Below are 17356 nucleotides of genomic sequence, written 5' to 3' on the forward strand. Positions count from 1 at the left end.
AAATAATTCCAGGCTCGAGCTCAATCAGTCCTAGCGACTCCCCTGACAACAACAACACTTTAATCTGTGCATCATCCAAAAATGGTTAAAAAGAGTGTGAGAAAAGCGACAATGACGGGTGGCAATGAAAAGGTGTCATCTCAAAACATGATGATGATCTCTAGTATCAAACAGCCATAAACAACCATTATTTTACTTGTAATAAAGAAGGAACATCCATCTGTGAAACCTAACACACTAAATGTCTTGTTTTAAATGACAAAAGTCGATGATTTAGTCTGTATCATGCTTTAGATCACATACCACATGAAACAGCTTCCCAGAAATTTCTATATATAATATACAACCCGGGCCACGGCAATGAGAGTACAGGATCCTGCCGTTGGTCCACCAGGAGGCTGAAGGATGCAAATAGCAATTTAAGATGTGAAATAATAGTACATTTTTTGCATCTTCTTCTTCTTTCGGCTTTTCCCTTCCTCACAGCGAATCATCTCTCTAGTACGGTTATAGATAAAGGAGATTTCAGTAGATATTTCTATAAATATATGTTTATAAATGTTTGTAAAAACATCCATTTTAATGTACTATCCGCTGTCGTCTGCATTCTGCATGCTAATCTTTACTTGTTCTTCTGATGTCTGAAGGTCCAGAGAGTGCCGAGGGAGCGGTTCTGTCACCAGAAGCTTCCGGATAAACCCCGTGGACTTGGAATCGCAGTACAAGTGGGTTTTTAGAACAGAATGCACTCTTTATATGAGGTTTCTGCTAAGACCTATATTTTGTAAAGGTGTATGATGTATTCTGTGTGTGTGTGTGTGTTTGTGGCTGTTTCGTTGTGCTCTCAGAGAGCTGCTGAACTTGCAGGAGGTGAAGACGAACGTCCTGCAGGTTCACCTGAACGGTGAGTGTTGTGTAAAAGAGCGTGTGTTTAAAAGAGGCTGCTGGTTTAAGTCATGGAGAACTGGAGACATGGTTCAACTGGAGAACGTCGTAGGAGACAAAGTGTTTGTGAGTGTGTTCGAGTATTCCTGGAATTCTCCGTGATGTGTGTTATTCAGTGGCGGGAGATGTTGATGATGATGATGGTGGGCTTTGCAGAAAATCTGGTCTTTCTCCTGGACGCTCTGAAGAAGGGTCAGTTGTCCGATGGCTCTGTTTTTCTTTGCAGCAGTTTTGCTCACGTCATGTTCACTTGCTTATCGTGTCAACATGAGAGAGGGATGAGTAGCTCTCATTAGTAGCAGAAACTAAGTGGTATGTTACCAGAAATCTTTACTATGATGCTGAGATGTGGTTCTCTGACACTAACTCAGTGTTTAGGTGTTTAGGTAACTTGCTACATGCCTGGCTGATGCAAAATAAAAATGCTGATACGTTTTACTAGATCTTCTGTAACTACTATAAACAAACCAACAGAAACACACAGACACAATAAACATAAGAGTTTCTCAAAAATATCCCAGTCGTTCCTGGCCGCAGTCTGATTTTTTTTTAATCAGATGTAAATCCCAGGTGAGTCGTGTATACAGCTGGGACGTTACAGGAGCGGCAACATCACATGATTCCAAAGAAGTGAATGTGAGAGAAACTTGGGAGTGATATTACTGTAACTGATAACCCTGTCTGTCTGCCTACCTACCTACCTACCTGTCTGTCTGTCTGCCTGCCTGTCTGTCTGTGCACCTGTCTGCCTGCCTGCCTGCCTTCCTGTCTTCCTTCCTGGCTGTCTTCCTTTCTGTCTGCATATCTACCTGTCTGCCTACTCATCTGTTTGTCTTCGTGCCTTTCTGCCTGCCTACCTGTCTGTCTGTCTTCCTGTCTGCCTACCTGTTTGTCTGTCTGTCTTCCTGCCTGCCTGTCTGTTTGCCTACCTGTCTTTCTGTCTGTCTTCCTATCTGCCTTCCTGTCTGTCTGCCTGCCAACATGTCTGCCTGCCTGTCTACCTACCTGTTGGTCTGCCTGCTTTCCTGTCTGCCTACCTGCCTGTCTTCTTTCTTGCCTGTCTTCCTATCTGCCTACCTACCTGTCTGTATGCCTGCCTGCCTGCCTTCCTTCCTGGCTGTCTTCCTTTCTGTCTGCCTACCTACCTGTCTGCCTACTCGTCTGTTTGTCTTTGTGCCTTTCTGCCTGCCTACCTGTCTGTCTGCCTTCCTGTCTGCCTACCTGTTTGTCTGTCTGTCTGTCTTCCTGTCTGCCTGCCTACCTGTATTCCTGCCTGCCTGTCTGCCTACATATCTGTCTTTCTGTCTGTCTGTCTGCCTGCCTACCTGACTGTCTTCCTGTATGCCTACCTGTCTGTCTCTCTGTCTTCCTGCCTGTCTGTCTGTCTGTCTTCCTGCCTGCCTCATGGTGTCGCACTCTAATCAGCGAATTAACTCAAAATCCCTACAAAGGTTTCCTGAGCCTTTAAATGGTCTCTCAGTCTGGTCCAGTAGGCTACACAATCATGGAGAAGACTGCTGCCCTGACAGACGTCCAGAAGACGGTCATTGACACCCTGCACATGGAGGATAAGACACAAAAGGTCATTGCTGAAGAAGCTGGATGTTCACAGAGTGCTGTATCCAAGCACGTTAATGAAAAGTTAAATGGAAAGAAAGTGTGATAGAAAAAGGTGCAGAAACAACAGGGATGACCGCAGCCTTGAGAGGATTGTGAAATGAAGCCCCTTCAAGAATCTGGGGGAGATTCACAAGGAGTGGACTGCAGCTGGAGTCGGTCACATTCCTTGTGTCGAGCCACTCCTGAACCAGAGACGACGCCAGAGGTGTCTTACCTGGGCTAAGGACAAAAAGGACTGGACTGTTGCTCAGTGGGCCAAAGTCCTCTTTTCAGATGAAAGTAAATTTTCCATTTCATTTGGAAATCAAGGTCCCAGAGTCTGGAGGAAGAGAAGAGAGGCAAAAAATCCAAAGTTGCTTGAGGTCCAGTGTAAAGTTTGCAGTCAGTGGTGGTTTGGAGAGCCGTGTCATCTGCTGGTGTTGGTCCACTGTGTTTTATCAGGTCCACAGTCGTCTACCAGGAAGTTTTAGAGCACTTCATGCTTCCCTCTGCTGACCAGCTTTATGGAGATGCTGATTTCATTTTCCAGAAGGACTTGGCACCTGCCCACACTGCCAAAAGTACTAATACCTGGTTTAAGGACCATGGTGTGACCATGTGCTTGATTGACCAGCAAACCCCTTGAAAGCCCTACCTAAATCCCATAGAGAATCAGTGGGGTACTGTGAAGAGGACGATGCGAGACACCAGACCCAACAACGCAGAAGAGCTGAAGGACGCCATCAGAGCAACCTGGGCTTCCATAACACCTCAGCAGTGCCACAGACTGACCGTCTCCATGCCACGCCACATTGCTGCAGTAATTCATGCAAAGGGAACTCCGACCAAGTATTGAGTGCTGTACATGTTCACACTTTTTTAGTAGTCCAACATTTCTGCGTTGAAAATTATTATTTTTTTTGTTATTTTTTTTTTATTGGTGTAATGTTCTAGTTTTCTGAGATACTCAATTTTAGGTTTTCATTAGCTGCAAAAAAATAAACACTTAAAATATATCAAAAATATATCAGTCTGTGTGTAATGAATCTATATAATATAGAGTTTCACTTGTTGAATTGAATTACTGAAATAAGTCAACTTTTCGATGATATTCTAATTTTATTCAGATACACCTCTGTATATATGGTGGGAGAAACAAAATCTCTGCTGCCCTCTAGTGGACAACTCTGAGCATAACTATGACGACCATGATTTGATCAAGCATGACCAATTAGAGTTAAATATATAAAGGCTAAAAATATACATTATAGAAATATAACATACAGTATCTCACAAAAGTGAGTACACCCCTCACATTTTTGTAAATATTTTATTATATCTTTTCATGTGACAACACTGAAGAAATGCCACTCTGCTACAATGTAAAGTAGTGAGTGTACAGCCTGTATAACAGTGTAAATATGCTGTCCCCTCAAAATAACTCAACACACAGCCATTAATGTCTAAACTTTTGTTTTTGTCTAAACAAAAGTGAGTACACCCCTAAGTGGAAATGTACAAATTGGGCCCAAAGTGTCAATATTTTGTGTGGCCACCATTATTTTCCAGCACTGCCTTAACCCTCTCGGGCATGGAGTTCACCAGAGCTTCACAGGTTGCCACTGATGAGATGTTCACTGGCAAACTTCAGATGAGCCTGTACATGTGCTTTCTTTAGCATGGGGACCTTGCGGGCGCTATTGGATTTCAGTCTTTCACGGCGTAGTGTGTTACCAATTGTTTTCTTGGTGACTATGGTCCCAGCTGCCTTGAGATCATTGACAAAATCCTCCAGTGTAATTCTGGGCTGATTCCTCGCCGTTCTCATGATCATTGAGAGTGCTCCTACTGTAATCTCAGCTCGTTACCTGTATAAAAGTATGTATAAAAGACACCTGGGAGCCAGAAATCTTTCTGATTGATAGGGGATCAAATACTTATTTCACTCATTAAAATGCAAATCAATGTATAACTTTTCTGAAATGTATTTTTCTGGATTTTTTTGTTGTTATTCTGCCTCTCACTGTTCAAATACACCTACCATTAAAATTACAGACTGATCATTTCTTTGTCAGTGGGCAAACGTACAAAATCAGCAGGGGATCAAATAATATTTTCCCTCACTGTATATAATCACTGCCCAATGCCTGTGGGTCATTATACACAGAATCGAACTGAGCAATTATTTTCTTTACCCGTGACACAAAAACTGAAGGATGTCATAGTACGGGTTTATAAAATGTGGTCAGCCCTGAATAGGGGACAATGCCATTTGTTTGTTGCTGCTGTTTCTTCTTCTTCTGGTGAGAGAGAGACAAAGAGAATGATAGAGAGACAGCAAAAGAGAGAGAGAGAAAGAGAGCTACGGATAGAGAGAGAGAGTTTAAACTAAAATATTTGGTGATTCTGGTGTGATTTTCTGAGCTTAGAGGTCGTTTCCTCTCATAAATTACGAGATATCGATATGCAAGTAGAGGAGGTTTGTAAAGCACTAAAGTGCCGCTGCATCACTCTCTTTGTCATTTCGAAATAACACGAGGGAGTCGAACGGCATCATGGGTAACATCCAGAAGATGGTAAAAAAGATGGATCTAAAATACATGTTTCAGCTGAAGATCATATGTTCATTATAATTCATTAGAATCCTGCAGCACTTGATGCTCTGATGCTCAGAATCGTACACACACTGAATTAGAGACTGAGAGCCGGAGCATGCAGTCTGCTTCAGCGCACGTGGATCAGCTGATCAGTTAATTATCAGTTTGAATCAGGTGTGTTAGAGCAGAGAAAACACACACACACAAACACACACACAGCTGTGCAGTTCAGCAGCTCTTTATGTGGTGGGTATGAGACCCTGATTTAGCTGATGTGATAATTATAGCATCATTACAGATAATACAGTCTAACTGTGTGTGTGTGTGTGTGTGTGCTTGCTGCAGCTGGAGCTGATCCGGCCGGTGGACGGCGGAGCGTGTAAAGCGCAGAGGGAGTACCAGCTCATGCGCCTCATGCTGGACCACACACAGGTGATGGAGTGACGCTTTTTTCACCTTCAACTGTAAAACCGTCTACACATCACTGTGCATGGACACTTTCTTTATATTTTTCTACATCTCAACATAAAGCTTCAGGCACCTGCTGTGAACAGCGAGCTCTCTGACACTCAGGTATTTAAATAAAAAGCCTTAAAGTGTGTGAAGACCTCAGCAGAAACCTGCTGGCGTTTCTCACTGTGTGTGTGTGTGTGTGTGTGTGTGTGTGTGTGTGTGTGTGTGTGTGTGTGTGTGTGTGTGTGTGTGAAAAAAGCGAAGCGTGTCAGAGGAAGAAGCGCGTTTGCTGCTAATAAACAACAGATCTCAAAGAAAGAGAAAGGAAAAAAATGTTCATGTGATTGACAATAAAGGAAGTCGAAGCTGAAGCACAAAGTTTTCCTGTTTGTTTTGTTTTAAACTAAACTGCTGGATTATTAGATACACTTAGTTTATAGGTATAAAATGATCGACTGTTCCATGAGTGTGTGTGTGTGTGTGTGTGTGATGCGTATTTTATTAGACCCAATCCAAAGGTGCAGATACCCCATAATGCTACACAGACTTCTAGCCCTTTCTGTATCATTATAGTTACATTATAAACCTAGAAAATAACCAGTATAATGTTTATCTCATCACATCTCCAGTTTTAGTGCTTTTCTAATAAGGTTTGTTTGTGTTTTTTCTGTAACAGGATACGTTACATTTTGGTCTAAAACTTTAAAAGAGCAAAAAATCAAGAGGTTGGTGAGATCATGATCCTTTATAACTGGAATAATGTGGATAAATTGCTTCAGTGATGTTCCACAATATTGGATGCAACTCAACAACAACAACAAAAAAAAGATGTTCATTAATTAGTAACAAATTTGACACCAATTAGCCATAACATTATGACCACCTGCCTAATATTGTTTTGGTCATCCTTTTGCTGCCAAAACAGCCCTGACCTGTCGAGGCATGGACTCTACTAGATCCCTGAAGGTGTGCTGTGGTATCTGGCACCAAGATGTTAGCAGCAGATCCTTTAACGGAGAAGTTCACCTCCAGAACAAAAATCTACAGATAATTTCTTCACCCCCTGGTCATCCAAGATGATCATGTCTTTCTTTCTTCAGTCGTAAAGAAATGATGTTTTTAAGAAAACATTTCAGGATTTTTCTCCATATAGTGGCCTTCAATGGTGCCCGCGAGTTTGACCTTCCAAAATGCAGTTTAAATGCAGCTTCAAGGAGTAGTGTTTACGTTAGGTTAATATCTATGCATTGAAAATATAGTCAGTGAATGTTTTTTGGGGATTAATTGCAGCCTCTTTCCTGTACAGGCCTATACAGTGTTTCTATATTAATATTAAAAGCCATTTTGAATTGGATTCATTATTGGGGTTTGTAAATTAACTGCTTAATGTTCTACATGATGTCATGAGGTCATGTGAGGTCATATGAGGTCATATGACTGACCATGTGTTAAAAAAACCAAAACATTCCGAATTCTGTTCTGAGCATCACCTGACGACGTACATAGCAACCATCCTCAGACCACCTTTAGCTATCGACAGAGAAACAGTGCCCCTTGTGTAGCAGAGATTTACAGCATTTAATAGCGATTTTACATCATTTAGCAGCATTTTACATCATTTAGCAGCATTTCACATCATTTAGCAGCATTTTACATCATTTAGCAGCATTTTACTTCATTTAGCAGCATTTTACATCCTTTAGCAGCATTTTACTTCATTTAGCAGCATTTCACATCATTTAGCAGTTATTTCAACAGAGTTTTAACTCTATTATACAATGGCTGCACTGTTTGTTAAAGATCTTCACCCTGAAGTATCTGAGGTGATACTTTCGAGTAGATTTAGACCTGCAGGACACATCCAGTCTGTCCACATTTGCAGGGACAGGAAGACCGGCTCTCCTCTCGGATATGCGTACGTCAACTTCCGCTATCGAGATGACGGTAAAACAAACCTTTTCTTTTTTTCTACACTGTTTCTTACCTGTTTTTGCAGCAGATTTAAGGCTACATGTGTAACTTCTGTAGTATTTTCTAGTTTTACTATATGGATATGGTCATGTTTTAAATGGTACTAAAAAGATATGAAAAGATATTTTGATGAGTTATATATAGACTATAATAGACTTTAATTAAAAATGAATGGCTTATTTCTGTTCCCTCAGCTGAGAGAGCCATCAACATGTTCAATTTTGAACTGCTCCTGGGGAGACCCATGCGCGTCATGTGGTCTCACTGGGAACCCACCGCCAAGCCCATCAAGGGAGGAAACATTTTCATTAAGAACCTTGATTGGTCCATTGACTGCACCTCCCTCTTCGACACTTTCTCTGTGTTTGGGAGGATCGTGTCGTGCAAGGTTCGAGCTTTGCGCTGTTATATATGAATATATATATGAATAGCTGAATATCTGTGTTGTGTGATTAGTGTGTTGTTGTGTGTTGACACACTGTGTTTCTCCTGAAGGTTGTGGAATCAAAACGTTACGGGTACGTTCAGTACGAGTCAGCGGAGGCGGCGGCGCTGGCCATCGAACGGCTGAACGGGAAACTCCTGAACGACCGCCAAGTGTAAGTCACGTGTCAATTAGTGCCTTTTTACCCGCCAGGGTTCAAATGTCAGGATTTTTTTACATTCCGTTTAAACTAATTGCATTTAAGATTTATTTATTGAACTCTGAGGACATAACTTCTAACAGCAGGGTTTAGACTCTAAGTGCAGCTTCTCTGTTGTGTTATAGCACCATCGAGTACTTCAGGTCTTGGGAGGAGCGCAAGGTGGAGGTGCGCAGGGCCGAGAAGCCCAAGCCGGAGGCACGCAGGGCCGAGGAGCCCAAGGTGGAGGCGCGCAGGGCAGAGGAGCCCAAGTTGGAGGTGTGCAGGGCCGAGGAGCCCAAGGCGGAGGTTCGCAGGGCCGAGAAGCCCAAGGCGGAGGTGCGCAGGGCCAGGGAGGCCAAGGAGGAGGTGTGCAAGGCCGAGGAGCCCAAGGCGGAGGTGCTCAGGGCCGAGGAGCCCAAGGCGGAGGTGCTCAGGGCCGAGGAGCCCAAGGCGGAGGTGCGCAGGGCCGAGGAGCCCAAGCCAGAGGAGCCCAAGCCAGAGAAGCCCAAGGTGGAGGTGCGCAGGGCCGAGGAGCCCAAGCCAGAGGAGCCCAAGCCAGAGAAGCCCAAGGTGGAGGTGCGCAGGGCCGAGGAGCCCAAGGCGGAGGTGCGCAAGGCCGAGGAGCCCAAGGCGGAGGTGCGCAAGGCCGAGGAGCCCAAGGCGGAGGTGCGCAAGGCGGAGGGGCGCAGGGCCGAGGAGCCCAAGGCGGAGGCGCGCAGGGCCGAGGAGCCCAAGGCGGAGGCGCGCAGGGCCGAGGAGCCCAAGGCGGAGGCGCGCAGGGCCGAGGAGCCCAAGGCGGAGGCGCGCAGGGCCGAGGAGCCCAAGGCGGAGGCGCGCAGGGCCGAGGAGCCCAAGGCGGAGGTTTGCAAGGCCGAGGAGCCCAAGCTGGAGGCATGCAGGGCCGAGGAGCCCAAGGTGGAGGTAGCCGTGGAGACAGCTGTCTCAGAAATCAGAGTTCCGGTTCCACTTCAGGTCCGAAACACAACAAAAAGCACACACACACAACACCAATATTCTGTATGCTTAATATTACATGCTAAAGATAGTGTATGATAGATTATTAGATTATAGATTACATAGCAAGTGTTTCATATCAGATTCGTAAATATCTTTGACATGATGTATTAACTTTAGTCATTTGGAAACAAAGCCCCACCCACTACTCCCTCTGTCCTCGTGTGTGTGTGTGTACGTTTGTAGGTGGATAAAATGGACGCCTTACTGCAGGCAAGAGAAGCTGGTGTCATTCCGGTGAGGATCATTAATGAAAATTTCTGATATTGATTCATATCTAAATGGATCATTACATCACATCACAGTGTACACAGGAAATAAAATTAATTTCTGACTTCTGCATTTCTCTTTCAGGAAATCCTGAAGAGGACTTTTACAGATGGAAAGAAGAAGAGGAAGAAGAAGAAGAAGAATAAGAGGAAATATTAATGAACCCCATCATTCTTCTTCTTCTTTTTATTATTATAATTGTAATTTTTTTTCATTCTATTTTTATTCTTACTGTTATTATTATTACATTTTTTAATTCTTATTCTTATTATTCTTATTAATATTAAACCTTTATTCTAATTCACTACATTATTCACTAACATTATTGTAAATAATAATCACTTACACTGACATTATTGTAAATAATAATCACTTACACTGACATTATTGTAAATGATATTTGACGTCATTTGTATTGTTATTAAATTTTTAAAATCACCTTTGTTGTTGTAAGTTTATTTATTTACAAGACCATTTAAATCTACTACTTTAATCATTTAATAAATCTTATAATCTAATAAAAATAAGATAAAAATATACTAGTGAGGATAGATGGATAGACGGATAGACAGACAGATACTAGTGAGTATAGATGGATAGACAGACAGATACTAGTGAGTATAGATGGATTGCAGGATAGACAGACAGATACTAGTGTGTACAGATGGATAGACAGACAGATACTAGTGAGTATAGATGGATAGACAGACAGCTACTAGTGAGTATAGATGGATAGACAGACAGCTACTAGTGAGTACAGATGGATAGACAGACAGATATTAGTGTGAGTATAGATGGATAGACGGATAGACAGTCAGATACTAGTGAGTAAAGATGGATAGACAGCTACTTGTGAGTATAGATGGATTGCAGGATAGACAGATAGATACTAGTGAGTAAAGATGGATAGACAGACAGATACTAGTGAGTATAGACGGATAGACAGACAGATACTAGTGAGTACAGATGGATTGCAGGATAGACAGACAGATACTAGTGAGTATAGATGGATTGCAGGATAGACAGACAGATACTAGTGAGTAAAGATGGATAGACAGACAGATACTAGTGAGTATAGACGGATAGACAGACAGATACTAGTGAGTATAGATGGATTGCAGGATAGACAGACAGATACTAGTGAGTACAGATGGATAGACAGACAGATACTAGTGAGTATAGATGGATAGACAGACAGATACTAGTGAGTACAGATGGATAGACAGACAGATACTAGTGAGTATAGATGGATTGCAGGATAGACAGACAGATACTAGTGAGTAAAGATGGATAGACAGACAGATACTAGTGAGTATAGACGGATAGACAGACAGATACTAGTGAGTATAGATGGATTGCAGGATAGACAGACAGATACTAGTGAGTACAGATGGATAGACAGACAGATACTAGTGAGTATAGATGGATAGACAGACAGATACTTGTGAGTACAGATGGATAGACAGACAGATACTAGTGAGTATAGACGGATAGACAGACAGATACTAGTGAGTACAGATGGATAGACAGACAGATACTAGTGAGTATAGATAGATAGATGGATTGACAGACAGATACTAGTGTGAGTATAGATGGATAGACGGACAGATGCTAGTGAGTATAGATGGATAGACGGATAGACAGACAGATACTAGTGAGGATGGATAGACGAATAGACGGATGGTTAGACGGATGGATAGACGGACGGATAGACGGACGGATGGATGGATAAATGGACGGATGGATGGACTTTATTGATCCCATAAGGGAATTTTTGTGTTACAGCAGGGGGTTTCTTCATCAGCATTACTGCAGTCCCCACAATCAAAAATACACACAAAGCCGAAATAAAATTAATTAAGATCAATTTAGCACTAAAAGAAATATACACTGACATTTAACTTATAATAAATATTTCAGAAATATACTAGAATACTATGTCAAAATACCATACTACACTATTCCATACTACACCCACTATTATACTGTATTAAAGTATACTATACTTCACTGCTACACTACAATACAATATAACAGTAAACTCTACTTAAATAATACTGATGAAAACTTGTTAATCGATGCATTTTAATCTATCATTGCTTAACGCTTTTGTCTCAGCAACATTTACTTCCACCAAAACCAAAGGGTTCATAGCAGATCTTGTTTATAAATATAATATATGAATAAAATTAAATAAAATAGATACTGCACTATATTACTATATAATATTCTACACTATACTTTACCACACTATACTATATAACACCACAGTATACTTCTATATGAAATAGCACCATACCATATCCTACATTACATTTTACTGTACTATACTATACTATACTATACTATACTGTACTGTACTGTACTATACTATACTATACTATACTATACTATACTATACTATACTACCATGGTATACCGCACTACACACTATACTACATAATACGTAACCACACCACACTATACTCTATTACACTACACTATATTATATTACATTACACTATATTATATTACATTACACTATACTACACAAATAACCTGCACCTTTTGATCGGAGTAGGCGTGGCGGATCATAAATAACTAAAAGTTCGATCAGGTACTGTGGTGTGAGAACATTTAGTGTTTTACAGGTCAGTAATAGTATTTTATAAACTGCAGGTTTTACATGTACAAGGAATTTGGCTTGGTGTACTGGTGCACTACAATAAAAATATGAACATATAAATATCAAGAAAAATCTAGGAATTTTAAGCAAGAGGAAATATTAACTGTGTAATAGTGCAGTATAATATTGTATAAAAAGTGAACCAGTGCAAACATTATATTACCAAAACTACATTCAGTGCAGATGGAAATATTATCTGTACATTAATTGTACATTAGTGGACCAGTGTAAAACTTTGAGGCAGTTTGAGGTAGGAAGGTAAGATAAGGTGCGGATGCAGTATGGCTGTCTGGGACGTGTGTGTTAACAGTGTACTCTCACACAGTCTACTTAAAATAGGGACTCTGTACGTCTTCTGTAAATTGTACACTGCTATTGCAGAGACTCTGCATCATGTGTGAAGTGACCGTCTGTGTGTGTGTGTGTGTGTGTGTGTGCGTGCGTGTGTGTGTGTGTGTGTCTGTGTGTGTGTCTGTGTGTGTGTGTTGGTGTGTGTGTTTTGGTGCTAATGTAGCAAATCAATATACTCTCATAAACTTTTCCCATATTTTAGAATACATTTGCGAATGTAATATCTGACATTTCATTAGATATATTTTGTCCGATCTAGAATGCGAGTGCCAATGTTATTTACACGTCAATTTGATAGAAATTTTCTTTTTAGATATTATTGCTGTATGTTAATAACACAGAGTTTGATTAAAATGTCTTTTGTAAATTTTGTTAATTTTTGTTTATTTCATTTATTCCTATTTTGTTGGAGCTGCTGATGCTTAAAATTTTTACTCTGATGTAACAGGTCATGCCGTTTTTTTACATGTACATCAGCTTGTCTGCTTCCACTCACTATTAAATAGTTTATTGCATTTTGTTGCTATCAGTGTTGGGTAGGTTACTTTGGAAATGTAATAGGCTACAGATTACAAGTTACCCTGTTTAAAATGTAATAAGTCGTGTAACTTTTCAATTACTTTATAAAAGTAAAGTAACTGATTACATTTGATTACTTTTTGATTACTTTTAAGTTTCTAATGGATATTTTCAACTAAATCATTCCCAAACTTTTACCCCAGGCAGGGTTAACCTTACAGTAGTACTCAACTCTGTTTACTGTTAGAATTTTAAATCTTTCATCACTTGTATTAAGATTAGATTAATTTAATTTTAAGCACAGCCACAAAACCAGACTTCAGAACAAAAATTGTTTAATACTGTTTTAGGAATCAAATCTTTGCATAGCTATGACAGGACACACTGGCAAATAACAATGCCTTGGAAAAAAAAAAACATACATCATCATAATGTATGCTACAATGCTAAAATGACTAAGTTATATCAGACCTGACATTAAGGGTGCTGGTGGCTCAGTGGTAGGTTTCTTGCCTACCATGTGGAAGACCTGGGTTTGAACCCAGCCACTGGATGCAGTGCTGGTCCCAAGCCTGGATAAAATGGGAGGGTTGTGTCAGGAAGGGCATCTGGCATAAAACCTGTGCCAAGTTGTTGTGTGGACCAGTTGGTCAGCTGTGGTGACCCCTCACTCATGTAGGGAGCAGCCAAAAGATCAACAACATTAGGTCTGACATTACCAACACATTTTCAAGGAGGAAAAATGTGAGAGATATATTTTCTGTCAAAGGGTTCATAAATAGAAGTGTGCCTGTTAAAGGTAGCTAGCAGCAGGGACGATGCTAGGATTTCCATTTAGGGTGGGCTCAGCCCCCAATGAGGGTATAATAGTAAAAAATAAAAAATGAATAAAATAAAATAAAGGTTTGACTAACAGAGTAGGATGGTAAACTTATTGCAGTATTCCACTGTATTGCTTAGAATTTGCAGAATTTTTAGGGGGGCTGAGTAGAAATGTGAGGGGGGTAAAGCCCCCCTAAAAAGGGCCTAGCGACGCCCATGGCTAGCAGACTTGCTAATTTGTTCTGAATGTTTTGAATACAGGTCTTGAGTACACTCTGGGCTCGATGAATGCGCAGGCGCGTTTTAGTGGATTTTTTCCACAGAGCAGCTACAAGAAATCAACTGACCACTCCGTCACTTTTTATTATACAGAAACGAGTAATATATCATTCCGAACTAAAGGGTCTGTTTTTATTTCTGTACACTCACAATAATGACAAAAATTTTACATTTTAAATATATTATAAAATAAAGAAAGGCTAGGTTACATACCTGCAGATGCTTCCTCAGGTTCAACACTGAAGCCTTTGATGCTGAAAGCATTTTAACAGCTAGCAAACTAATTTCCCACTGAACTGTTATATTTGCCCCTTATCGGATTTCAGGATGAAATTATTTTTAAATTTCCAGGACTGAAATGCATTTTTATCAGTCGCCATGGTGTTAACTCTCAGACAGCGTAGTAGCCTAAAGTTTTCAGCGGCAATGTGGATTAACGTAATTGGCAGACGTCCCGCAAATTCAAACCAGAGAACCAATCAAAATCATCAGAATAGCACCGCTTTAACAAACTCTAACAACAAATTAATATTATTCAACATATACTAGTTTTTTAAAGAAAATATTCAGATGTAACTATATTTGTAATCTTCAACATTTTCATAAGTAACTGTAATTTAGTTACACATTTTTTCTAAGTAACTGTAACGGATTACAGTTACATTTATTTTGTAAATAAGTTACATAACGCCGTTACATGTAACTAGTTACTCCCCAACCCTGCTTGTTTCCTTGTTTCCACTGATCATCCTTGACATGTTTCTACAACTTGATAGGAGTCCATCTGTGGTCAATTCAGTTGATTGGACATGATTTGGAAAGGCACAATATAAGGTCCCACAGTTAACAGTAGTGCATGTCAGAGCACAAACCAAGCCATGAAGTCCAAGTAATTGTGTGTAGACTTGTATCGAGGCACAGATCTGGGGAAGAGATCAGAAACAGAATTCTCGGGTCTGATGAAACAAAGATTGAACTTTTTGGCCTGAATGACAAGCATCATGTCTGGAGGAAACCAGGCACTGCTCATCACCTGGCCAATACCATCCCTACAGTAAAGCATAGTGGTGGCAGCATCATGCTGTGGAGATGTTTTTCAAAGGCAGGAACTGGGAGACTGGTCAGGATTGAGGGAAAGATGAATGCAGCAATGTACATCTTTGATGAAAACCTGCTCCAGAGCACTCTGGACCTCAGACTGGGGTGACGGTTCATCTTCCAACAGAACAACCTTCAGCACATAGCCAAGATAACAATGGAGTAGCTACAGGACAACCCTGTGAATGTCCTTGAGTGGCCCAGCCAGAGCCCAGGCTTGAAGCCGATTGAACATCTCTGGAGAGATCTGAAAATAGCTGTGCACCGATGTGCTCCCCATCCAACCAGATAGAGTTTGAGATGTCCTGCAAAGAAGAATGGGAGAAACTGCCCAAAAATAGGTGTGCCAAGCTTGTAGCATCATACTCAAAAAAACTTGAAGCTGTAATTGGTGCCAAGGGTGCTTCAACGAAGTATTGAGCAAAGGCTGTGAATACTTATGTACATGTGATTTACTTATTTATTTATTTATTTATTGTAATAAAAGATTTCAAACAAATGTCTTTCATGTTGTCATTATGGAGTATGTTTTGTAGAATTTTTAGGAAAGTAATGAATTTGATCCATTTTGGAATAAGGCTGTATATATATATATACACTATATTGTCAAAAGTATTCGCTCACCTGCCTCGACTCACATATGAACTTAAGTGACATCCCATTCCTAATCCATAGGGTTCAATATGACATCGGTCCACCCTTTGCAGCTATAACAGCTTCAACTCTTCTGGGAAGGCTGTCCACAAGGTTTAGGAGTGTGTTTATGGGAATTTTTGACCATTCTTCCAGAAGCGCATTTGTGAGGTCACACACTGATGTTGGACGAGAAGGCCTGGCTCTCAGTCTCCGCTCTAATTCATCCCAAAGGTGTTCTATCGGGTTGAGGTCAGGACTCTGTGCAGGCCAGTCAAGTTCATCCACACCAGACTCTGTCATCCATGTCTTTATGGACCTTGTTTGTGCACTGGTGCACAGTCATGTTGGAAGAGGAAGGGGCCAGCTCCAAACTGTTCCCACAAAGTTGGGAGCATGGAATTGTCCAAAATGTCTTGGTATGCTGAAGCATTCAGAGTTCCTATCGCTGGAACTAAGGGGCCAAGCCCAGCTCCTGAAAAACAACCCCACACCATAATCCCCCCTCCACCAAACTTTACACTTGGCACAATGCAGTCAGACAAGTACCGTTCTCCTGGCAACCGCCAAACCCAGACTCGTCCATCAGATTGCCAGATGGAGAAGCGCGATTCGTCACTCCAGAGAACGCGTCTCCACTGCTCTAGAGTCCAGTGGCGGCGTGCTTTACACCACTGTATCCGATGCTTTGCATTGCACTTGGTGATGTATGGCTTGGATGCAGCTGCTCGGCCATGGAAACCCATTCCATGAAGCTCTCTGCGCACTGTTCTTGAGCTAATCTGAAGGCCACAAGAAGTTTGGAGGTCTGTAGCGAATGACTCTGCAGAAAGTTGGCGACCTTTTCGCACTATGCGCCTCAGCATCTGCTGACCCCGCTCCGTCAGTTTACATGGCCTACCACTTCGTGGCTGAGTTGCTGTCGTTCCCAAACACTTCCACGTTCTTATAATACAGCTGACGGTTGACTTTGGAATATTTAGGAGCGAGGAAATTTCACGACTGGATTTGTTGCACAGGTGGCATCCTATCACAGTTCCACGCTGGAATTCACTGAGCTCCTGAGAGCGACCCATTCTTTCACAAATGTTTGTAAAAACAGTCTGCATGCCTAGGTGCTTGATTTTATACACCTGTGGCCATGGAAGTGATTGGATCACCTGATTCTGATTATTTGGATGGGTGAGCAAATACTTTTGGCAATATAGTGTATATATATATATATATATATATATATATATATATATATATATATATATATATATATATATATATATATACACATATATATATATATATATATATACACATATATATATAATTTGTGGGGGAATCTCTGCTGCCATCTGGTGGACAACTCTGAACATAACATGACAACCACGATTTGACCAAGCATGACCATTTAGAGTAAAATAAAAATATATAAAGGCTAAGAATATACATTATAGAAATATAACAGACATATGATAACATAAATTGATGTTTTTAGCTGGTATTTACACACGGTGGACGCT

The 17356-nt window shown here is 41.0% G+C and overlaps 1 protein-coding gene and 2 long non-coding RNA genes across 3 annotated transcripts; all 3 read left to right on the plus strand.

The window, feature by feature from the left end:
• Positions 1 to 648: 648 nt before the first annotated feature.
• LOC131362018 (uncharacterized) lies at positions 649 to 5812 on the plus strand. Its single transcript, XR_009206123.1, has 3 exons — positions 649 to 725; positions 849 to 904; positions 5487 to 5812. It is a non-coding gene; the product is annotated as an uncharacterized LOC131362018 (long non-coding RNA).
• Positions 5813 to 7303: 1491 nt separating this feature from the next.
• On the plus strand, positions 7304 to 8168 carry LOC131361761 (polyadenylate-binding protein 1A-like). Its single transcript, XM_058403289.1, has 2 exons — positions 7304 to 7953; positions 8061 to 8168. The coding sequence occupies exons 1-2, from the start codon at positions 7777 to 7779 to the stop codon at positions 8166 to 8168; spliced, it is 285 nt and encodes a 94-aa protein (XP_058259272.1). The 5' UTR covers positions 7304 to 7776.
• Positions 8169 to 9054: 886 nt separating this feature from the next.
• On the plus strand, positions 9055 to 9596 carry LOC131361501 (uncharacterized). Its single transcript, XR_009206040.1, has 3 exons — positions 9055 to 9163; positions 9392 to 9442; positions 9560 to 9596. It is a non-coding gene; the product is annotated as an uncharacterized LOC131361501 (long non-coding RNA).
• The last annotated feature ends 7760 nt before the right edge of the window (positions 9597 to 17356 follow it).

The sequence above is a fragment of the Hemibagrus wyckioides genome, linkage group LG11 (assembly GCF_019097595.1).
Source record: "Hemibagrus wyckioides isolate EC202008001 linkage group LG11, SWU_Hwy_1.0, whole genome shotgun sequence".
Taxonomy (NCBI): Eukaryota; Metazoa; Chordata; class Actinopteri; order Siluriformes; family Bagridae; genus Hemibagrus; species Hemibagrus wyckioides.